Raw genomic sequence first — 23,560 nt, 5'->3', positions numbered from 1 at the left:
TCCCTCGTATCTCAAAATGTCCAAATTCACCCAGGGATCAGAGGTTGACTTCCTTGGAAAGTTGATGTGGCCTTTTCCCAACCAGACTTCGTCGCATTTCATTCCCAGGCCACACGGGATGAATTCTTGAACGGATGGCGGCTGTCCAAAATATGGCGATGGGATACTGCGGAGGTTGAGCATCCATCTATCTGGTGGAGGAGCGCTGGACACAAGCTGTTCGGGAACGAATTCAAACTCGACCATCTGTCGTCCAGTTGGCCGTTCTGTACCGCCCAAGACAAGCCGGCTGCCGGTAAATTGCTCAATCGTGGTCTTTCCATAGACCTTTGGAAACCCAAGAAGCTCGCGACCCGCAAATATGGCGGCGTCGTTGTCCAGAATGAAGAGGAGATTGAAGTGATACTTGTTGCCCTTGTAAGTCACCTCGACCTGGTGAGCGTACTCGCTGTACGATCCAACCGGGCTCATTCCGTAGTTAAGAAACAACGACGTCATGAGTGGCTCTTCATCTAGCTCAAGAACATCAGGAACGAGAGGGGCGACCTGAGATGCAGCAACTCGATACGTAATGCCGACTGCGGTAGTGTTCGTAAAGATGCCCTTTGCTCTTGAGTAGGCCGGAGCAAAGGTTGGCAAAGATTCGCCATTTAAGCTCAAACTACCACAAGGCATGATTGTGTTTTCTTGTGTGTGGAGAGGCGCGTGCGCTGGACGGACGTGTGATGTAGGGGAGAAAGGCAAAATAAAATGTGAAATGTTTTATTCAAGATCTGGAAAAAGGACTGTTGGATTTCTTTAAGTAGTGACTGACTACGGCGCAAGACGGGTTTTCATGCCAATCTCAATTCCCAATAGCCATGACGTTGATACTGCATCTTACGTCAACTACAGGCAGGTATCTCTTCTGTATGAATCCGCTCATGCTGCTGACGTTGCCTGCAGGAAGCTAAAGCTGGAACCGAGGTTGCAATTGTCTTGGTGGCGTGATTAAGCAGCCCACAGGTTAGTTCGATCAACCCACCGCATAGGCCGTGTTGAGACGTGATGTGATTAATTACATGAGATGAGTCCCGTGATTCCGTGTGAAATAAACCTCGGCACGAAATAAGTTCCGGGTGGCCCGAAGCCGGAGCCGATACTTCCATTGAGACCTGCGATGTGTTGCGGCGCGTCTGCCTCGCACGATATCCTTGCGGTGTACTTGTTGTCACGTTGCTTCAGGGTTAAAAAACAGGCGAAAAACAAAACAGAATCTTCAACGAGTTCATTCAACCAATTATACCTTCGCATGAAAATGGCGTCCGGCAAAGCTTCACAGCAGAGGCATCAGCAGAATGCCCTGGCGCAGCGCAACTATCGTATGTTTTCCTCAGCGCTTTCTTGTCGTGGAGATGGCTCACCTTTTGGAACAATAGGCGCACGGCAGAGAGAGAGGAGAAGGATATTAGAAAATCTAGCCATCTCTAGCCTGAGATTGCCAGCTCCCCTGGTCTACCCACAGCCGCCTTCTCCATGGAATCATCGAGAACAGGCTGACAGACCTGCTCAGCAGACGACATGCACCGTCTCTGCTGCCCATGTCGATATTACTCTTGGCCATCTGAACATCGGGCCGGGCTTTACCGCCTCGGATTTCTTTTCCTGCATCGGATCGTACCCCGAGCGGGAACGTCACAACTTTTTCATGCTGATGACCAAAGAGTTGTTTGGCGTTCGGGACATTATCAAGTACGGGCTTATCTTCTTAGGGTATCCTGTGAGTTCTTCACTTTACAACAACGCCATGCTTGTTTCAATGGGCCAATGGCTGGAAGATATTCAACAAAGCCTGGGATACGTTGATTTTACAGCAGCAATTCAAGCCGGCATCAGCGTTTTTGGAAAGTTGAACGTGCCCTCGGAACATAATTCTAGGATTCACGAGATCGTTGCATCCCCTCTATGCCGGGGTCGTATTGACGTGGTCACTGATTGCATCCTACTATCAAGAGTCTCTTTTGTGTCGGCTGTCTTCATGAACGCATTGCACCTGGGCATATCATGGCACGATCTCATCACTTTTACATCGGAATCTCCTTTTTTTCGCCTGGGAAAGCAGCTCATGTTGAGGAACGGCTTCGAGAAAGATGCACCGGTCCTGGAAATAGCCGATCAAGCTGCACAAATACGACTGAACTTTGGAGACTATTTCAAGGGAATACCGCCTGACCTCGTACCCACAGACGTGCAGCTCACCGTGCCACACCACCCGACATTAGACACGATCCCATGGCCAGGTTTCCGCTCCAAGGTAATTGCTGCGGTACACTCAGATCCCCCGCTAATTGACAGAGAAGATTTCTGTCTCGACTTATTGAATGATGGGCTCCGTTGTTGGGGCGTTGCCAATGGCGAATCTTTGCCCTCAGCAGCACCTTGGGATGCTCGGAACTGGGAAGCTGCCCCGTGGTTTCTCGAGAAATGGGAACATGTCATCGGTGGGAGAGATGGGGAGGAGTGGAAGATGAGTGCTTGGTGGTGGTCTATGTGTGCTAGAGTAAATGGATAATTGGCTGGAGAGGCAAATCGAGAGACTTGGGTCTTCTTGTTGTCCGTTTATTATCATAACTAGTAAATTACCGATCCAGCGTGTCAGGTATGTCTTTTCCGGAGCTTCCAGGGGGGGGGGGATGACTTTATCAGTAGATCCGTGAATCATTTCTGCAAACATCCCCTCATGTTTCCTGATTCTGCGAAACACATTGGCCTGGATCCCAGCACCGCCAAGACAAGTAGTCAACCTCACCCGCATTAGTCTGAACGGAGCGTTTCACGCCATGCACATAACGTCACCTGCAGCAAGGAGCAGCCCAGATCGTGCACGCAATATTAACGGCGCTAGCTACAGCAGGATTCTGTAAAGAATATATAGATTAAATGCGCGGCCAGGCATCACATACTTAGAAAGCCTTGGGCCATGAAGATGTCTTGCAAAATTTGGTCGAATGTAAGCAACTTTCTACTTTCCAGACTCCTTTTGTCCCTCCTACACTAGCACCTTCATCATGAAGTCATTTCGGCTCGGTTTTCCGGATACGCCATTTCAGCTTCAAAACATTCCTATCCCCGAGCCGGGTCAAAGCCAGGCCCTGATCGCTGTCAAAGCCGCTGGCCTCTGCCATACCGACGCCCACTATGTCGAGGGTCACGGCATCGAAATGCTGCCGTCTCTTCCCCTTACACTCGGGCACGAAGTAGCTGGGACTGTTGTAAAGCTCGGATCCGAACCTTGTCCGGTTCAAGTTGGTGATCGCGTTGCTGTGGCTCTGGTAGCTCACCCTGTCGAAAAGGCAACCCGGGCCACGACGATTGGGCTCGGCTACGACGGAGGCTACAGTGAATTTGCGCTAGCTCATTATGAGCACCTAGTCAAGATTCCAGACGGTGTGACATTTGCCCAGGCGGCTGTTGCCACGGATTCGATTTCGACGGCGTACCACGCCACAGTGGTGACCGGCGGAGTTACAAAATCCGCAAAGGTGGCAGTCATTGGGATTGGTGGCCTCGGACTCAATGCAGTTGCCATTTCGGTATTGCAAGGCGCTAAGGTCTATGGAATCGATCTCAACGAAGCCAAATACGACGATGCAAAACGCTTAGGCGCGGTTGCGTGTTCCTCACGCCTCGATAGTTTTGCGGGTGTTGTTTTCGACGTCGTTCTCGACTTTGTTGGATCTACGTCAACAATTTCCGCCGCTCTATCATCGGTCAGGAAGGGCGGGACAATTGTCATGGTGGGACTCGACGGCAAGAATGTGGAAGTCTCATCTGTCATGTTGGTGACAAAGAGTGTCAGTGTGAAGGGCTCATTTGGCTCGTCAAAGGAGGAGCTAGTGGAGGTGTTGAACTTGATTGCTTCACGCAAAATCACTCCGAAATTGACGGAGATACCATTCGAAGATGTGCCCAAGGGATTGGAAGCCATCAAAAAGAACAAAGTAGAGGGTCGGTTGTTTGTCCAACCCAACGCAGACTAGAAAGTCAATGGAGATTCCACATTGTGAGTCTGATCTTTGGCTAATTGTGCCGGGGTGTCATGGCTGCCGCCAAAGTCGACTCCGCAATGTCCTGCAGCCTCAATCGGTGAACTTGGCCGATGGCTTCCATGCGGACGCTCTCAAAAGACACACGATGAAATACACCGCGTCATTAGCCATGGCCGGCTTTTCACGTAGGAGTATGAACCAAATCTCCCCTACATACGCGTCCTGGTCGAAGAGCAGCACCGCTGAGGGATTGTCGCCCGAATGAGCATGAGCGCAAAGCCCTTCTGTCCGGTATGCACAGGATCGGTCAAGGTGTCTACTCCACGATAATTATCAACGACACGTCACATGAATTAACGCGTATAACCAATAAATAACAATTAGCTCAAGCATCACGACGCAGAACAAGTTCCATAATATCCGTCCGCCAAAAATCTCAATTTAACTCGACACCCTAGAAGCTGACAATAATTCTCGAGGCTAGGAAATAGTGCTAGGCTAGAGTGAGGACGGTGCTGCAAAATCTATGCTTCCAGAGAGGAAACAGAGGTTGCATACTTTCAATTCCTAGACGGATATCCGTCAACGATTCTTTTTAAATATATGATCATAAATAGAGCACCGTACTGATTCCTCCCATGCTCTCATGTAAGGGTAAGGATCATTGAGGTGACATTCTAGAGATACAGCATATTCATGACCCTAACCCCTGTACACCTCTCCCAATCCATTAATAATCAGAACTAAGTTTGTAATAATCAATACGAATTGGGCGAAAATTTGATGCCTTGTAGAATTTAAATGCATAACCAGGCGTACAGACACAGCAGAATGGCGTGGGCGGAATCACTTCTCGACTCACCTACATGGATGACGAGATTCTCGACCTCAGCCACGGCAGAAGATTGTTTCCGGAAAGTTTATAGTTTGGTAGACAGGTCATTCACCTCCTCGGATAATGGGCCGAAAACGGAAAGTCAACAAGTTGAGGAGAGGGGGTTATCGACCACGCCATGTTGAACGAACGATTCATCGACCACAGCGATGATATTTTCTCCCACCGTCATGCCGACCGAGTTGCCACCGCATAGAGTATTTATAATCCCCCCTGCCCCTTTCATTGGCCTTCTAAAAGGGCCTGTCTCGGGAAAATTCCCTGGATCCTGGATATCCACATGCAATGCTAGGCTTCAGAGGATGCAGCAATCAACTACCCTCCTTCCCCTTTAATTCCATGCGCCTCTGTGCCCTGTTTTGAAGCGGGGACGTGCATCGTGGACCCTGAAACCCGAAGCTTCGGCCTCGGCCGGGGACGGACGTTCCAGACCGTGGGAATTCTTGGCGTATTCCCTACTTGGGATTCAGTTGCCTTTGGAAATACCTGCCTTGATATTGTGTTCAACCTTTGCAGAGCAATCCCAGCAGTCCAAACACCGTCCGACTTTTTAGGCCAATGTTGTGAATAATGGTAACTACCACCTGTGCCTCAATGTCAGACGCGCGTTGGTGTTGATCGCTTCTTCTTACACGGAAGCGGTTAAAACAAAACTAGCCTGTGAAAAGAATCCAATTGGCTTCTTAGTAAATGCAACTACAGCGATAATTTACCCACCTGTCATATCCCACTAGAAGAGAAGAGCCTGAATCGCTCTGGATCTGGTTCCATCAAAACAGGTTGTCTGAGACGGTGGCTGTGTCGGTGAAAAAATCCAGCAAACATGTTACATGGTTCCCCAGTCGAACTAGTCAAGGATCATGGTAGCACTCAACGACTCGACCTGCCTCGCCGGCGGATGAATCTTTTCCCAGGACTGCCTAAAAAGTCCAAGAAAGTTCACAGATGGCGCGTTGATCGCCTGGTTTGGTTTCACATCGAAACGTCGACGTCATGCGATTGCCCGGAATAGGTAGCTCGGCAGGGCCCGAATGAGTAGGTCACTCGGTAGAGGTTGCAAGGATCACAAAGGTTAATGGCATACCTGGGTCCTCCAGGTATTTCTCCAGCTCATGCATGGCTGATCCATACATGTCCATTTTAATCTCTACGGCACGTATCAAGTCGGTTTATCGCGTTCTCATGCATCCCACCTCCGCGTCATCTCCGTCCCCTGCTGCAACGGATCATCTTGCCGAAATCTGTCGTCGATAGTCATGCTAGCGCGGCAGGGTCCAGATGGGATGGTCGTGTTATATAAGCTTTCCGAGTCTTTACGCGGTTGCGTATTGGCGAACATGTCAAGTATATAGAATATGCCACGAGGTCTCTCCGTTTCTACGCTCATTGGCACTTTATTGCATCAACCACAGTCTACTCTCATTCCTAACACGGCACTTGCATCATGAGGTTCAACACATTCCCAGGCCTTTTGGCACTGGCACCGCTCGTCACCTCGGCGCGTGCCCAGTCCAACACTACTTTCGATACTCGATGTGCTTCCCTGGCGCAGACCCTCGACATTGCCAACTCAACCCTCTGGGCCGCAGAGGTCATCTCAGCTGGCACAACCATCACCTATCCGAACAACCCCCCAACATGCCAGCGCCCGTCACAGCTCGTCTCGGCCGACATGTGCCGCGTGGGCCTCAACGTGTCGACCTCGGCCCGCTCCGAAGTCATGCTGGAGATGTGGCTGCCGCGCGACTGGTCCGGCCGCTTCCTGAGCACCGGCAACGGCGGAACGGGCGGCTGCATCCAGTACGAGGACCTCGCGTATACGGCGGCCTTGGGCTTCGCAGCCGTTGGCACGAATAACGGCCACGACGGATTCTCGGGCGTGTCGTTCTTCAATAACTCGGACGTGGTGCAGGACTTTGCCTGGCGCGCGGTACATACGGGAGTGGTGGTTGGCAAGCAAATCGCAAACACCTTTTACGAACCGTCGATTAGCAAGTCGTACTACCTCGGCTGCTCGACGGGCGGAAGACAGGGCTTGAAGATGGCGCAAATGTTCCCTGAAGAGTTTGACGGCATCGTAGCCGGCGCGCCAGCCATCTCGTTCAACAACCTCACCTCATGGAGCGGCCACTTTTATCCCCTGACAGGATCCAGCACGGCCAGCAGGTTTGTGCCCCGGGACATGTGGACGGTGATTCACCAGGATATTCTTGATCAGTGTGATGGCCTGGATGGCTACGTCGATGGTATTCTGGAGGATCCGATGCTCTGCGACTATAACCCAGACAGTCTCGTGTGTGCCGCTGGCAACGGAACCACAAGCTGCTTGACAGATGCTCAGGCGACGGTTCTGCGTTCCATCTTCTCGGCCCTCCGAGACTCGTCAGGCCGGCTCGTCCACCCTCGCATGCAACCTGGATCGGAGCTCGGCGCATCACAAGTCTACTACGGCGGCGCACCGTTCCAGTATACAACCGAGTGGTTCCGCTACGTCGTCTTCGGTGACGCCTCATGGGATCCCGCAACCCTCTCGTCCGCCGACATTGACTTAGCATCCCAAAAGAACCCCTTTGGCATTGAGTCCTTCCAGGGCGACCTCTCCAAGCTGCGCGATGGTGGCTCCAAACTCTTACACTGGCACGGACTGCAGGACCCCATCATCACGAGCGACATTTCCCCACGGTACTACGAGCACGTTGCCGCCACCATGGCCCAGACGCCCGAAGAACTCGATGACTTTTACCGCTTCTTCCGCGTCTCGGGCACGAACCACTGCAGTGGCGGACCGGGCGCCACCTTTATTGGAAATCAAGCCAGGAGCAATGCCACGCTGGATCCGGACGGCAACGTGCTCATGGCCATGGTGCGGTGGGTCGAGGAGGGCGTGGCGCCCGATACGATCCGGGGCGTGGCGTATGTTAACCAGACCAAGGCTTCAGGGGTTGTTGACTTTGAGCGGAAGCATTGCCGATATCCGTATCGGAACCAGTACAAGGGCACCGGGAACCCGAAGAGTGCTGATAGCTGGGAGTGCGTTCCTGGTCGGGATGGGCTCAAGTATCTGTAGGAGAGAAGGTCCTTTTTTTTTTTGTATATAGATTTTCCCTCTTTGGTATGTACGCTGTTTGGTAAGCATCTTCTGATTCAGGCTGGCAATAGTAAATAGATTTCTCTACTTCCTGCACTTGATAACCCGGTTCTGGTGTCATGTAATGCCTCCGTGGCTGGAATAAAAGGAAGTACCCGGCTAGTAGACAGCTTGTCCAATGCATTTTCGTGTGAGGCCATCTTTTGGGCATACCACCGTGGGCAGGCAACGAAATGAAGCGGCACTAATCTGCAATTAGTCTGCGAAGTCGTATACTAGAAACAGCTGCGATCTGCCAACGATATTAATCTAACTTCTGTCTGCTCCCTCAAGGTGAGCAAGTTACAGGCACAAGGCTGTCAATGATACAATTTTCCTTTTTCGACATCCAGGACACAAAAGAAATCGGCCTTGTAGGGTAAAAAGGCATTGCCTAGATTCACTGTTCCACGCAATAAATAAAGATTCCAAGCAGGAACCGTCAGGTGCCGGGCAGTCGGGCTCAGCGGGCCAAGATGGGTAGTCAAGATTGCAAGGGCCACAGAGGCCGGCAGTGCAGAGAAGTAGTCAGACTGGCTTTGGGGCCGGGGGACTAATGCTTGTGATTGCATTATTAGTAAGGCAGCAAGGGCAACGCATGATGATGGTGTTGTGAAAATGCCATGACTGAGGGGCAATCTTAATGGTGATGATTGTGTTCGTGTTGTTGTTGATGTTGATTTTGGTGTTGGCGGCTGTAGTAGGGGCTGCTGAGCAACGAATTGGGGCACGATGAGCGACATTGACGACTGGAACTTTTACACCATCTTTGAAAATTCCACTTCATCTATGCATAAGGTGCTTAGACTTATGCTCGTAAGCATTCTGGTCGTAGATGCCAAGCCACAAGAACTCCCATTCCGCATATGTATTTCAAGGCTTTCATTGCTGACTCATTCTCGAATCTCAAATGCTGACTCATTCTCGAGTCGCCTGAGAGCAGGATCTAGCGCCCTGTTAAGAATAAGAATACTCATGTCAACTTGCCCCTCCCACTTCAAACTTGTGCAAACGTTGTCCTCAGCACGACCATGATTTCCGACGGAGAGAGGTTTGCGTGTGAAAGCTGCATTCGGGGCCACCGCGTCTCTCAATGTCAGCATGCTGGTGAGCACCTTGTCTGCCTCACGTACGCTGTGACGCTGATGCCAGAATGTTTTAATGAGACCGGCCACTTCAACGCGTCCAGAAAAAGGGCCGCCCAGTATCCCAGTGCGGTCACTGCCGCTCGCTGCGCACTTCACGATCTGTTCATACGAAATGCAAATGCGGGTCAACGTCACGCACCGCCATGTTGAAGCAATTTGGAAGAGGTGAGATTCCACGCCAGGTTCTGCATGAGTGACTGCGGGCTAAACAAGTCACACGGCCAGATCATTGCCGCTGCTGCGAGGGAGAGACCTGTATCTGCGCCCATAAGAGCCCCCAGACGGCGGCAGACGGACACCCCGCCACGATATCCGCTGGCAAACATTCTAGGCTGTCTGCTACCACATCACAAGCGGACTCTGGATGTGAAGCTGCAGACATCGCCCCGGGGCCGCCGCAGTCAGGCCATGTTGAGGTCGCAGGGACAGCCCACCGTACCACAGAACTCGATACTACACATTTTGTGTTGGGTGATACGGCCCTGGACAACTGGCCTTTCGGTAGCCTGATTGACACTTCGACGGCGCCATTAGATGGCCACTTGACCGACTTCGCAACTCTTGACACACAAAACTGGATCGAAGGGCCTTTGTATCCACCCACAACCATGGACACAAACGAGTCAACCCATGCCACTATCCCGAACCTTGATGATCTATTGTTAGCAACCCATCCTTTCAGCTTGTTTGATCTTTTCAGTGAATTGCCACAAGGGGACCAGTTTCAGATCGACAGTGCCCAACTCGCCAGGTTTGGTGACTGGAACTCGTTAGACTTCACGGCGCCGAACCATCACCATGATGAACAGTGGTTCAGCCAGCCTTGACTTCGCAAATTTACATCGCCCGTCTCTGATCGGGTTTTCCCGTGAAAAGGCGCCGGATCATCTTTGCAAAGGATTACAGAGGATGCAAGTATGGCGGAAAAGGCTTGATAAGACATTGATACTATGGCAATTTTGGAGAGATTTCGCGTTTATTGGCTTGATGCCTTGCCTTCTGATTCAAATCTGATGAGGCGATGAGAGCTTTATGCCAGGTCGACATAAACCTTGGACTGAGAATGGAATGGCTTGGATAGGCTATCGCGCAAAACTTCTGACGCACTTGAGTGTGTGCGGTATTTGTGCGTCGACATAACATGGGGTGAAGGAGAAGTGGAGGGGCACCAGTACGCAACGATCAGCTGGCGCCGACCACCCCTGTATCTTTTGAACATACCGGCAAAGTGGCTTGTGGGCCTGACGACCAGCTCTAGGGTAGGAGACCGCCAGAGCGCCGAAATCTGTCTCTTCTTTTGATGACTCGAACTTGTGATAACGGGAGAGGGCTTGCCAGCACCCGAGATATCAATACTGAGGCAGGTTGGAATCGAGATATTTGCACTATTCTCGTAGAGTTATACTTGCATACTGGTCTAGCTAAGCTAGAAGGGCAAGACAAGAGAGCGTGAAAGCTATGTATTAGATGCTTACTAAATAGCAATAAGACATAAAAAAAATTAAGATATTCATTAGTACCTTATCAATAAAAGAATTCATTGGCTAAATTATTTCGGTCGACTTAAAATCGCCTATATTTTTACCGTACAATACTATATACAATCCGTCTATCAATCTCATACCAACTCTCCTCGCCTCCAAGTCTAGTAGAGACTGAACTTCTTAGGGCCCTTATAGCTCTGGACAACAGCGTTGGGCTTGTTGGATGTAACGAGATCCTTCTTGGGCAGCAGGTGCTTGCCGGACTGGTTGCTTGAAGGAGTGACGGGCTGCCAGACCTTGAGGTACAGGCCCTTGTCACCACGAGTGACGCTGAAGAGGCGCGAAGACTCCTTGCACTTGCCGTGCTTGACGTTGGGCAAGGTGCCGTCAGTGTTGGCAGTGACCAAAGCCTCGCACTTGACGGGTGTGGTTTCCATGGTTCCGGGCTGGAGAACTCCAAAGGAGTAACTGCAGAGGTATTAGTTGAGAAGAACCGGCGTATTCGATGGAGATGGTTGAATGGCTTACAGGCACTGAGTGCTGTGGGGAATGCAACCGGCGCTGAAGTCGGAGACGGTGAAGACTGCGTCGGCGGCCACGGCGACGGGGCTGGCCGAAACGGCGACAGCGGAGAGGATGGCGGCGATAAAGAACTTCATTTTGCTGATGAATGTGAAAATGTTTTGTTTTATGGTGGTTTGGTAAAGGCTGAAGAGATGAGATTGAGATGTAGTTGTTGTTGGTGTTGTTGGTGTTGTTGGACATTCAGCTATTGGGGAGTGAGATATCTCGTCTTTTTGTATTAGAATCATTGTAGCATCGTTCGGTTTCGGCTCTGTAAATTTGAGGATAGTCGCCCCTTTGCCGATCGGTTGCGGGGACCTCGTGTTGGGTCGATCGTGACGAACTGGGACGTCACGATGCCCAGTTCTTCTCGTATTTTCCCCATTTCGGCGGGTCTGGATCTTCAGGCTTTCCAGAAGCAAGCATCACGGGAACGGCCGACGGCATATCGGCACCGCTCATCTGATTCCACCACAAACCATAAATCCCAGAATAGATGCCTCGACTCGTATCGGGCTGTGCTTGAGGCCCGATGGTCTAGACCCTTCCGAAGCGCCGTTTCTCACCAATAACAATATTTACGCGGGTATTTCCTCGTTCTCGCTACGCCTGATTGGGTCACTAATGGCGACGGACCTCGGTAACGACATTAGGACACCCTGAATCCAGCTTAGTTCGGTTGATCGGCACTCAAATGACGTCACGAATAGTTACTGTGCCATCCACCAGGGGAATTTACAAAGGGTTCTAGTCTGAAAGGGTGAAGGCAACTCCGTCTGGAGCATTCGAATTCGCCCTTTTTGGCCACATCCTCGGAACTCAGGGTCATGTTGCTGATCTGGGGTGCAGGACGGGATGAATCTTTATTGACCAGTTCCAATCCAGCCCCAAGCTGCATCGCGTAGATCGACCCGGTCCAATCACACAATCGGGAGGTTGAATCTGACTGTAATAACACTCGAAATCCTTTATCAAGGAGATATCACCCGGCCATAGGCGATGAACCATACAGAGTTCCATCATAATAGACCTCAATATTGCTTCTCTTTGAGACGTCCTGAGACTTGACAGTGCCACCCGCGGCGAAAATAACTCGTCTCCCCGCAACTTGTGTAATGGGATTAACACGGAAAATACAATGCTACCACCTAATGCTTGCGGTGAAGCGGAATTCTCTCGCTGTTTAGCACTGAGCTTACCTAAATCAGGTCCCATAATTGGATCGCGGTGGCATTTAATGCACTTGTAGAGATGCAATGACTCGGTCGTCCAATATCCGATCTGTATTTGCTGCATCAATGAATCTTCGTCTCGTGATGCAACTTGTCGCGATCGTCGTGCATTGACACGTAAGCATTTGATCATCCACGGGCAGTTGAAGCCGCGCTCTGCACAACAATGAAGATGAGTTGTCCATATATAATGTGCTTCCTGAGTGGATTGCCCTACGTCAATATCTAAACTCTGCCATCTTTTGTTCCCCATTCATCCGGCACTGAGTTGGTCGTGGCATAGCACTGAAGCCGTTGACACCAGAGTCAATCTATTACACCGATCTACATCTATCTGACCATCACTCCATTTCTTTTTGACTCTTCTTTCTCAATTCGATTCTTCGATTCCAAACTAAGTCCAATACATCTTCTCCCAAAACATAAGTCGCCTTAGCTACAAGCTTTGAGCCAGCTCGTTCAGCAGATAAATCTCACATCTAAAAGCACCTATCAGATTGATTTTTACTCTGACAACTCAAAACTGACAATCCGACTCTTTGTGTCATTTGTTACCCCACATAATTTTCTGTCACGTGGAAAATTACGCTAGGAGTTTCGCCCAGGTTTGGTTGGAGCCCTCTCTACCATTCAAGAACAAACCCAACACATCTCGCCATGCCACCATCATTTCCTTCCCTTCTGTCGAAATCAGCCGTTACTCAAAGCGAGTCTCCTCTGTTCACACTTCTACCAGGGGAACTCCGGAGCCGCATCTTTCGTCTTGCACTGACGGACTCTCCTGATCCACAAAAACAACAGTACAAGGCAAGACGGACCTACAATAGGCCAGGGCATTTGGGCCCTGTCAGGGCTTATCTAGAGTTATTAAGGACATGTCGCTCAGTATACCAGGAATGCTGGTTTGTTCCGTTTCTGAAAGAACAGACATTCTGGTTATGCCGGGACTGGGACATGCCACCGCAGCACAGGGATCAAAATGTACTCGCAAAGCTCTTCCAAGTCTTTCCGGAAGTGGCAAGACATCTGGGGCACGAAAAGGTTCGAATTGACGGGGTGACAATCTTCTCTCGGGCGCAGAGCCTGGATGAGGGAGAACTGATACATCTGGTCTCCAAGTTGAACCCTCGACGACTGCGCTTGATTATTCGCCACACCGACTGGAGGAACTGGCAACACGACCATACTTTGTATCTTCGAGGATCGTGGCTCAAGACTTTAAACGAGACTCTATCCAAGTCTTCAAGCTTACGAAAGGTCCAAGTTGAGCTTGAGTCCCTTAGCCGGAAACAAGAGCAAGTGGATGCCATCGCCGATCAGATGCGTCGTCGGTGGTTCTTTCGAGGAGAAGAAGGGCTTTTATACGCCAGCTCTGAGATTCATTGTAGCACAAGTTACGAGTGGAGTGGGGCAAGCACCTGGTTCGGGTCAAATACCTGGAGTCGAGAGAGATGGATCCGCGACGAAGTTGCCCCAGGCCGGATTGATTACTACGTCACAGTCATCACATTTCAAACAGAGGCGAGAATCCGACAGTCGGGCGGGCGAGTGGACGGCGAAGCCAAGCTGAGGGCAGCAAGCTGCTCCAGCCAGGAGAAACCATTTGAGCTTCGGGCCCCAAAACATCACAAGGCGTTGGCGTGCCCTCGACCATCCGTCCGCCAAAAGCCGCGAGTACGAAAGCCGTTTGTTGCAAACGACGACTTGTCATTCGATCCAATGGATGATGTCTCATTCGATCCGATTGATTCTGTCTACATGTCATCTTCTGGTGAAGCGTCACTGCGGGACAGCTCGGAGGAAGAAAGCGAAGAGGGCTTGTGGGATTGACTTCCTTGGTGATGGGACGCGGCCAGTTTGTGAGACCTTTCACAATCACGATAGCTAAACATGAAATGTCAATATCTTGGTCTCACCACTTGTCGTCATCTTTAGTCTCCACTGTATCACTGTCCTAATCGAATTGACCGCAATGGATCCAACAGAATGCTAGAATTGCCTTGGGCGCGGAAGTTGCCGTCGCGGCTGCAAGGTTTCTCCATCCCTTGAGCTTGTGGCAGTCCGCATAAATGACAAGAGCGTTCACTGGTATGTTAGAGAGTAAACCTGGCGCAGAACTCAAGTTGGCCCCAGCACTCGCTTTTCTTGGCTTGCCTACGCTCTCTCTGTCGTCCACTAAGAATGAGTCCCACAACGCGCCATCTGCTTTATTGCCTTGCGTCTGGAGGAGCACTCTTGTCTTCTCGGGCTACAAGTCAATCGAATCCTCTGGATGTGTGGTCTTATTCCTTGTTACTTACATAGGATCTAGATGAGCATTGCAATTTTGGAAAAGGGGTTTACGAAGACACAACTCTCGACGACCTGGGCTTCTTAATCAATATTTTCATCCAAATCCGCGTCGTTCACGAGGGCATCATGTCTTGTCCTGTCGGCGGCTTCGCCGAAGCTTAAGAAGGTAAGTTTCAAGTTTCTCAAACTGAAAATTGAAGAGGAGGCGAGATAAGAGGAATAGAAATGATGATTCGAAAGTTTGAGGATGGAAAACCTATCCTATATTATCGAACAGTACCCTTTATATTCATTGCTTGAAGCTCGAGGTTGCCGCCCCTTGGCAAGTTCGCTGGGGAAGATGACGTCGTATCTTGGCTTCAGTGGGGGATAGACGCTAATGTCTGCCAAGCTCGGCGCTCGATAGTTGGGGCAGGGCGCTAATTTCATGAGACCACGGCGGCTCTGTCACTGGCCGTTTTGGATTGGGCTATCGTCCCTGTTGACCGAATGCACGATCTGTACTCATGTTGATTACTGAGCAGCTAACTAAGCACCCGAAAAAGTCCGTCCGAAAGGGGTTTGTTAGTGCGGCTCACTGGCTTAAGTTAAAAAGCGTGAATTGGGAGACCATTTGAACGTGGGTCTGACACAGGGAAGTATGTTCATAGTTGAGAAGTGTCAGGCTCTGGTTCTAAGGTGCAGATGTTCTGCCTATATACTAAGATTTTATGTTGGATTGTGTAGTGTGGTGGATTGTTACAGTCTGCGAATTGTGACGATCCAAACTGGCGCGCTCCTTCCATAACATGTGAAAATAAGTAGGGGTGGAATAACACCACGTGACTGTGTCCTTAGTCCCGACATAGGTCGTGACAGTCCAGCAGCCTTTGTAGCACTTAAGGACAATAGGTACAGCTGGGAGCTATAAATACCTTGTTAGCTTTTCATAGCATTTTCTAGGGCCAAGGGTCAACATACCGCACAATCCAGGATTTATCCCGATACTTGCACACCCTTTCATACAGCCAGAATCAACAACTACTCCTATATTAGCAAGTCATCAAAGCGGGATTGAGAGGAAATATGGGAGCCGTACTGCACCTAAAGCGGGCATTGAGCTCAGCGGCTGCAGCATCCTTAGCTTCTTGAATTGGAGCAGTGAGGCCTGTGGCTACAAAAAGGGCCGAAATAAGAGCAGCAGTGAAACGCATGTTGGCGGAAAGTCGGGTGAGTGGGTGCTCTGATATTTACAAAAGCAAGTGGGTGAGACTCAAGGTTTGGATAGTTCGCTGCTTAGGGTGGTAAATGAGAAAGAGAAGGGGAGTATTAAACCATAACAAGCATCGAATAGATGTGGTAAACTGCACTGTATTGTTTAATTAATAGCGGAAAAGAGGACTACTTATATCGCTGTTTAGACCCCTGGTTCAGGGGCTTTCGGATGCAGGAAGTGATAGCCCCTCTTTTGCAGATATGTTAGCACCTTTAAAAGAAGGTCCAACCAGATGTAGGTACAAAATTCGGAGTAGGTCTCAAGATAAAAACGATCTTTCTGTAAATAACGCTAAAGAAGGTCTAACTAGATATAGCAACAACATTCGGAGTACATCGTAAGCTAATAGCAATCTTTCTCAAAATAACGCTAAAAAGGGTTCAACTAGATATGGCAACAACATTCGGTGTAGGGATTCAGCAGTAGAGGTACAGATATTATAGAGTAAACGCTGGTAATAACTACCGATGGACATATGGATCTCTTCCTGCGCTATCTGCCGCACTACTTCTATATAAACAGCCTTACTAGGCTAACCCGGCCCTTCTTTAAGGGGCTTGGGCTAGTTATGACCTGGTTTCTACTGTTGATTCAATGCACCCCCTAAATTATCCCACGTCACCTTAGCCTATTCCATAAAAAAGTACCTTTTACTCTAGAAACGTGATTCAAAGTTCTTTTCAAGGTACTTTTTGAAGTTTCAACTATTCCAACTAGTAGACCAGGCTTCGCTGTCACGCTTACCAAGCCGGATAATGCCGCTGTATTTGAAATCAAGCGATGAAGAATTACTAATAGGAAAAGCAAGTGGCTACTAAGGACTGTAAAGACTTCTTGCGTCAAGTAGTCCCTTAACTGACATTGATAAATGATAATTGAGTTTAAGCTGGTGCGTAGGGGCACACAGTGGTATCAATCGGAAAGGGGCCCTGAGAGAATAATTTTAGAAATTTTTCTATTCACCTATCCCGCTCGACATCCTCCGGCTCGGCCCTGCTATGATTGCGATAATATAACATACAACTGAGGATTGGCAACGTCCCCACGACGTGGGACGCCTTGCAGAAGTCCTGTATTGTCTTCACCCCCCTCTCTCCTAAGGCACAGGCGTACACCATTCCGGCCGGCCCGTGAGACAGTCGTTCTATGTCGGCAAACTCTTCGCCCAGGACGCGCGAAACGCTGGCAAGACCCTGTGCCTGTTCTTCGACGTCCCTCTCTCGGCGGGCAAAGGTCCTCGTGTGCTTTGTCGCTAGTTGCCTGATGCTGTCAGGACCCCGGTCTCTTCCCTTGCCGCTGACGAACTGTTCTCTGTCGCATCTCCACCCCCGACGACTTCGCGGGACGACTCCACTCTCGGCTTCCAACTCCGTCGCCCCTGACGACTCCCACCCTGACTCAAGAGGAAGGGAAATGCGATCAGCCGGCTTGAGCGCATGCCCTAGCCCCTCTTGCCATGGCTGTTTTGGCCCTTTGACTCACACTGTGGTGAGGAATAGGTATTGTGGTAACAAATTCCCTCCTGTATTCAACTACTCTGCGATTTCAACTGCTGCAAACTCGCTCACGCATCCGTATTCGGTATTCACCATGTCATCATCCAGCCCTCGCCTCCCAGTATCATCGGTCCTCGACACAATCGGCAACACGCCCGTCGTACAACTCAAACGTGTCGTGCCTGAGAACAGCGCCGATGTCTTCATCAAGCTCGAGTACTTGAACCCGACGGGCTCTTACAAAGACCGCATGGCGAAGTCCATGATCGAGCAGGCCGAGCTTCGGGGCGACCTCAAGCCCAACACGACGATCGTCGAGGCCACCGGCGGCAGCACCGGCTCGTCCTTGGCCTTTATCTGCGCCGTCAAGGGATACAAGTTCTTGGCGCTGTCATCCAATGCCTATGCGAACGAGAAATTGCGGACTATGACTGCCTTTGGAGCGAGCCTCGATATCACGCACAGCCCTTCGGGAAAGGCCACGGCGGATTTGATGACATCCATGAAGAACCGCGCCGCTGATCTTGGGTACGGCAAGGACTATCTCTATACGAACCAGTTCAGCAACCGTGATGCGCTCATCGGATACGCCGAGATCGGCTGAGAGCTGGTCGAGCAGTTTCCCGACGGTTTCGACGCCTTTTGCGGTGCGTTCGGCACAGCGGGCATGGTAATGGGCGTGTTCAGCATAGTAAAGCTCACGAACCCAACGGTCCGTGTTGTCTTACTTGAGCCGGAATCGGCAGCCCTGTTGGCAAAAGGACACAGCGGCTCGCACGGCGTCGACGGCATCGCACCGGGCTTCATCTCGGCTCATGTGGACCCAGGCCGATACGACGAAGCCCGTACCGTCGGTGAAGAAGAGGCCCGTAATATGTGCCGTCGCCTCGCCAGAGAAGAAGGCCTGTTGGTAGGGACATCGTCGGGCCTCAACGTCGTGGCTGCCATCCAACTTGCCAAAGAGCTAGGGCCGGGGCAAAAAGTCGTCACGGTGGCTTGTGACACGGATTTGAAGTACTTGACGGGGCCTCTATTTTCAGAAGAATGAGACTTCTGCTGGGGGGACTTTGGATCATAGGAACTAGAATGGAGACAAGTAGGCATCTGCTGGACTTTACTAGTGGATATATGGATAAAAAGTTGTTCAGAATGAAGTCTGTTATTTTGAGCTACGCTAAAAATGAGTTGGTGATGCTATCAAGAAAAGCGGGACTTGATCGCAAACTCCTGCCTCCATTTTGGCGCTATTACGAGATTGTACAAAGTACTCGCGTATTTAGCTATCAAACCTAGTAGCCCCCACTGGCCGGGTTGACTGGAGTCTAGAGTCTGGACTTTGGAGTGCCGAGCCATGATGGAACCGACAGCATGTTATCTAAGCGTGGATGCGCTAACGCGAACACGTCGCGTGCCTGCTTCAAACTTCTCTCCAGTCCCTACGCTTCTTTTAGATATCCATCTGTTGCATGGTGGAAAATGGGGTCAAGGGGAACGGCTGCTCGTTTTCCAGATGACTGTCTCCCTCCTGAATGCGAGTATACATCCCGAGATGCCTTATTTAAGGCGATTAATAGCTGGGCAGCACCACGGGGCTATGCCTTCGTTACTGGAAGGTCCCACAAAGAGAAGTCCGGGAGGCTTACAGTCACATTCACTTGCGATCGAGCCTGTCGCCCTCCAGATGTATCGAAAGAACGACGACGGAAGACAAGCACCCGAGGCACAAGCTGCCAGTTTTCTGTGCTTGCAAAGCAGAGCCTTGATAAGGCCACATGGACTTTAAGGCACCGTCCAGATAGCCGATTCGCCATTCACAATCATGAGCCAACCTGGCACCAGTCTGCTCACCCAAATCATCGCACACTATCCGACACGGACAGATCAACAATCAGCAACCTCACAAACGCCGGGATAGCGCCAAAGGATATCAGGACTTATATCCGCCAGAACTCAAACACCATTGCAACCCAGCAAGATATCTACAATCGCATCGCGGATAGCAAGCAAGAGCTGTATAAGGGTCAAAGTACTATACACACCTTTGCAAATCAGCTAGATAAGGAAGGGTTCTGGAACCGGATGCAGCTTGATTTATATAACCGGGTTACAGCAGTATTATTCGCTCACCCAGAGTTATTGGCATACCTCAAGGCTTACCCAGACTTATTCTTCTTAGATTGCACATACAAGATGAATAAATATAGAATGCCGCTCCTCGATATTATCGGGGTGGATACCTACTAGCAATCCTTCTATATTACCTTTACGTTCTTAAGTGGCGAGAGCGAGGAGGATTATACCTGGGCTTTAGACTGGCTTCGATTAATATACCAGCTTTGCGGTACAGCCCTCCAGTCTATCATCCTCACGGATCGGTGCTTCGCTTGTATAAATGCTGTCGCTTGCTGCTTTTTAAGTACAATCTCGCTTTTATGCCTCTGGCATGCTAACAAGGCAGTCCTCCGCTACTGCCAGCTAACCTTTACACGCCATGACCAGGGGCCAGAGGCTTGCCGAGAGAGTCTTAACAATTAGAATGAGTTTTTCAATTACTGGCATTCAATTATAAGATCAACGGACGAGGAAACCTTCGATCGGCGCGTTAAGGGGTTTGAAGAGCGCTACCTACCCCAACATCTCAAAGAAGTTAGTTATATCAAGACCAACTGGCTTAATCTCTATAAGGAAAAGCTCGTTAAGGCTTGGGTAGACCGATACCCCCATTTTGGTAATGTAGTTACCTCGCGGGTCGAAGGTATCTACGCGCTCCTGAAGAGCCACCTGAAGAAGTCTACATTAGACCTTTTCGAGGCTTAGAGGGCCGTGAAGTATGCATTGCTCAATCAACTAGCTGAGCTACGATATAACCAAGCCAAGCAGCAATCGCGTGTGCCGATTGAGCTCTCTGGGGTTCTCTATAATGCCGTATATGGCTGGGTATCTCATGAGGCTTTACGCAAGGTCGAAGAGCAGCGGAAACTGCTCTTGAAAGAAGACCTGCCAGCTTGTACCGGCGCATTCTCTCGATCTCACGGTTTCCCTTGTGCCCATATGCTCAAGGCGCTACAAGAGCAGGATCAGCCCCTTTGTCTGGAGCACTTCCATAGACACTGGCATCTTAGTCACCCTGGGAGTCCTCAGCTGCTGCTTGAGCCTCGTCAGTATATTGATCGAGTAGCTGATAACTCAGCTAAGCCACAGTCGAGCATTCGGCGGGAGGCTAGTGCATTCGAGGCAGTCGAGGCAGCTACACAACCCAGGGCGCAGCCTATATGCAGCAGATGCTACGCAATAGGCTATAAAATGAGCTCAAAATCATGCCCTCTACGGCACGCGGAGATTTCGCAACGGTCAGCAACAGAAACGTTGGCAGCCATAGCTGTCCCGCCAACAGTAGCCGGTACTTCGACAATGGCGTTGTTGCCAGCGACAACGAAGGGACCGATAGCAGTAGAATCATCGGTGGAAGCGGTAGCGGTAGCACCGGTACTGCGGTACGATGACCCACGAGCTATCTACCAGAGATATACTGCAGCAAGAGAAGATTGGTACAAGGCGCAGCCGCCCGGCAGCACCAGAACTGACCAGCAGTATCGGAAGGTGATGGGTCTGCCTTTACAGTATAGTAAAGCCGACTACGACTGGTGCCTCGACTGGAAGCAAATGACTAGGCGCTGTGAGACGCCAACAGGCTCTAGGGAATGGACTAAAGAAGAGATGATGGCCTATCTTGACTGGGATAAGTCGGAGAACGACCGACTTGATGTCAAAGTAGCCGATGAGATAGTAGTAGCACCTTTTTCGAGTAGACGAGGGCCAGGGGAGATATGGAGAGCATGTGAGAAAGATAATGAGGAGCAGCAGGCATTGTATTCAGCCCTATAGTCGTAGTAGTAGGAGTAGTAGTAGTAGCATTAGAATTTATTACGCCCGGGAGAACGTCCTCATAGGGCCACTTAACACACCAATCCGGCTGCGATTCCTCCTCATTAACCCGATCTGCACAAGCCTATAGCCATATCTCGTTGTAGTTGTCGCAGTGTTAGCGCATCCACGCTTAGATAATGCCCACGGGTACCCGTGAAATTCTGGAGCCACGGGTACCCGTGTCCCTATGGGGCCCCCAGAGTATTCAGAGAATTACCTAATTCCTTATAAATAGAATTAATTAGTTTATAAAAAATATCATAAAATTATATAATAATTAGAATTTTTTTTATCTATTCTTATTATAATTTATTGATTGTATTTAGAGAGGGATTAAGTAATGCATTTCGTCCTTGTGTTTCGTTTTTCCCTTCATCCAGGTGGCTGCAGGACATCTGCATATGGCCAGCTGCAGTCGTTCTGTGGTACCGAGCCAATGGGAGATGGATTTTTTCAAAATGAGGCCTCCGACTTTAAGGTGTCGCCCTGAACTCACCCTCTCTTGGTCTTCCGCCCACTGACCTTCTCAACTTACAGGAGAACGCAGTCCTACCAAACAATCTTTATGCATGCTCCCATGACTTCCCAGGATCCTCATCCTAAGCGATGGGCTATCCTGATTGGGGTCGGCTTGACTCTGCCAAGACCTGGTGCCCGGTCTACGAGCCCCGCCAACGACATGTCTTTGCCGGGAGCGGTTGAGGACATCAGAGCTGCTGCTGAGTATCTCAAAACAGGGCCGTCTGCCGTCGACATGTCGATTCTCACTGCCACAAAGTCGCCACATGATGCCAGAAAGACCACAGAGACTAAAGAGTACCTACCCAGCCGCGACAATGTCATCTTCAGCATGCAAAGGGTCCTTCAGCTCTCCTCGCCCAGCGACCACATCTACATCCATTACTCTAGCCATGGAACTATTCAGAATATAAACGAAGCAGTCGCATTGGAACTGGTCAACCCTACCAGCTTGGAGACCGAGTATCCGTATGGCACCATACTACGGCACGCTATCAACAAGATGATACAAAAAGGCCTTACCGTCACGCTTACTCTTGACTATTGTTTCTCAGGGAGTGTGCTCCGGGATGATCAACTACAAACTAGGAAGGTTCGATATTTGGAATACAGTCGTGATGTCGACCTACAATCCGACTATCGAGATCCCTTTCACTCCAATACGTCACGTGACAGCGAGCTTGGTCTATCCAGACTCCTGGATCCCGAGGGCCACACAATCATTGCCGCGTGTGGACCTCTTGAGGTTGCTTCGGAGCTGGAATTTGATGGAGGTGCCACCAGAGGGGCACTAAGCTATTTCCTGGTTGACTCGCTCACAAAGCTGAGGAGGCGAGGTATCAAAGTCTCCAACCAGACATCGCAGAGACCCAGATCCATTCTCAAGACTGCTTCAAGGCTTGCAAGGCAACCAGGATGGTGATAGGGGGGATAAAAAATACGAATGGACGACCCGCAGTTATCTCGTCCGTACTCATATCTAGTTGTACCCGCTCATGCGAAAGGATCATACAGCTCCAGTTGGTGCTCGGGATACGCTCGACCATTCTTGACAGTCACTCCCGAACTGTTGCATAGTGTGTACTTTCCATCATTTGCACCCTCAATCTTGTATGGCCCTTCCCTCCGACCGGATATGAACAGATAGACCATGTCGCCTGGTGAGTAGCTATAGTTGTTCCCATAGTCATCAACACCCGGTCTCTTGCCTTTCGTGACGACGAAGTTGGAGTCATCGACGCTGTTACGAACGTTAGACCAGACCTCATGGATCAAGTTTACGGTGACCTACTGATTTCTGTCACTCATTGTGACTATGAAAGTTCGGTGGAGTTGTGTCTGATTGGTATTGTTGCAGGGAGCGAAAGAACATTTGTGGAGGGTTGAAAGGGATGGTGGTATTTTATAGGATGGCATGAACGAGGCGTCCAATACCCGCCACGTTGCTTGCCAAGCTGCATGTCGACTTCGCCCGACAACCATGTCCATCACTAGGCAGCAATCTAAGCCTCCATAGAAAATCCAGGTTGGCATACTTATTTCAGATTTCTTCCGCGCTTGATGGGAAGATGGAGGGTGATATTACAGCCACCG

The 23,560-nt window shown here is 50.2% G+C and overlaps 10 protein-coding genes across 10 annotated transcripts; 7 read left to right on the top strand and 3 right to left on the bottom strand.

Annotated features, from left to right (window-relative positions):
* Nucleotides 1-854, bottom strand: BGZ61DRAFT_242643 (uncharacterized protein; the record flags this gene model as incomplete). Its single annotated transcript, XM_046238362.1, has 1 exon — nt 1-854. A coding segment is annotated over exon 1 (675 nt), but the record flags the coding sequence as incomplete, so codon positions are not given.
* A 443-nt stretch (nt 855-1,297) lies between these two features.
* BGZ61DRAFT_542185 (uncharacterized protein) lies at nt 1,298-2,551 on the top strand (the record flags this gene model as incomplete). The annotated part of the gene is made up of 2 exons (XM_046255150.1): nt 1,298-1,361; nt 1,419-2,551. 2 exons carry the CDS (start codon nt 1,298-1,300, stop codon nt 2,549-2,551), a joined length of 1,197 nt encoding a protein of 398 aa, XP_046093418.1.
* Nucleotides 2,552-3,047: 496 nt separating this feature from the next.
* BGZ61DRAFT_375729 (chaperonin 10-like protein) lies at nt 3,048-4,019 on the top strand (the record flags this gene model as incomplete). Its single annotated transcript, XM_046242440.1, has 1 exon — nt 3,048-4,019. The coding sequence occupies one exon, from the start codon at nt 3,048-3,050 to the stop codon at nt 4,017-4,019; it is 972 nt and encodes a 323-aa protein (XP_046093417.1).
* A 2,710-nt stretch (nt 4,020-6,729) lies between these two features.
* Nucleotides 6,730-8,077, top strand: BGZ61DRAFT_469296 (Tannase/feruloyl esterase). Its single transcript, XM_046247942.1, has one exon. It carries the CDS (start codon nt 6,965-6,967, stop codon nt 7,988-7,990), a length of 1,026 nt encoding a protein of 341 aa, XP_046093416.1. The 5' UTR covers nt 6,730-6,964; the 3' UTR covers nt 7,991-8,077.
* A 962-nt stretch (nt 8,078-9,039) lies between these two features.
* On the top strand, nt 9,040-10,086 carry BGZ61DRAFT_242628 (copper fist DNA binding domain-containing protein). The gene is made up of 3 exons (XM_046238361.1): nt 9,040-9,157; nt 9,217-9,363; nt 9,424-10,086. Exons 1-3 carry the CDS (start codon nt 9,082-9,084, stop codon nt 10,023-10,025), a joined length of 825 nt encoding a protein of 274 aa, XP_046093415.1. The 5' UTR covers nt 9,040-9,081; the 3' UTR covers nt 10,026-10,086.
* A 604-nt stretch (nt 10,087-10,690) lies between these two features.
* Nucleotides 10,691-11,500, bottom strand: BGZ61DRAFT_469293 (uncharacterized protein). Its single transcript, XM_046247941.1, has 2 exons — nt 11,211-11,500; nt 10,691-11,150 (listed from the first exon to the last, which is right to left on the bottom strand). Exons 1-2 carry the CDS (start codon nt 11,492-11,494, stop codon nt 10,844-10,846), a joined length of 591 nt encoding a protein of 196 aa, XP_046093414.1. The 5' UTR covers nt 11,495-11,500; the 3' UTR covers nt 10,691-10,843.
* A 1,618-nt stretch (nt 11,501-13,118) lies between these two features.
* Nucleotides 13,119-14,364, top strand: BGZ61DRAFT_469291 (uncharacterized protein). The gene has a single exon (XM_046247940.1). It carries the CDS (start codon nt 13,136-13,138, stop codon nt 14,306-14,308), a length of 1,173 nt encoding a protein of 390 aa, XP_046093413.1. The 5' UTR covers nt 13,119-13,135; the 3' UTR covers nt 14,309-14,364.
* Nucleotides 14,365-17,466: 3,102 nt separating this feature from the next.
* On the top strand, nt 17,467-18,224 carry BGZ61DRAFT_469290 (tryptophan synthase beta subunit-like PLP-dependent enzyme). Its single transcript, XM_046247939.1, has one exon. The coding sequence runs from the start codon at nt 17,616-17,618 to the stop codon at nt 18,123-18,125; it is 510 nt and encodes a 169-aa protein (XP_046093412.1). The 5' UTR covers nt 17,467-17,615; the 3' UTR covers nt 18,126-18,224.
* Nucleotides 18,225-21,951: 3,727 nt separating this feature from the next.
* On the top strand, nt 21,952-23,095 carry BGZ61DRAFT_469289 (uncharacterized protein). The gene has a single exon (XM_046247938.1). It carries the CDS (start codon nt 22,014-22,016, stop codon nt 22,887-22,889), a length of 876 nt encoding a protein of 291 aa, XP_046093411.1. The 5' UTR covers nt 21,952-22,013; the 3' UTR covers nt 22,890-23,095.
* On the bottom strand, nt 22,961-23,275 carry BGZ61DRAFT_542178 (uncharacterized protein; the record flags this gene model as incomplete). Its single annotated transcript, XM_046255149.1, has 2 exons — nt 22,961-23,207; nt 23,259-23,275. 2 exons carry the CDS (start codon nt 23,273-23,275, stop codon nt 22,961-22,963), a joined length of 264 nt encoding a protein of 87 aa, XP_046093410.1.
* Nucleotides 23,276-23,560: the final 285 nt, after the last annotated feature.

This window comes from Ilyonectria robusta, assembly GCF_021365365.1.
Source record: "Ilyonectria robusta strain PMI_751 chromosome Unknown BGZ61scaffold_97, whole genome shotgun sequence".
Classification (NCBI taxonomy): Eukaryota; Fungi; Ascomycota; class Sordariomycetes; order Hypocreales; family Nectriaceae; genus Ilyonectria; species Ilyonectria robusta.
This window is presented reverse-complemented; position numbering and strand designations above follow the sequence as displayed.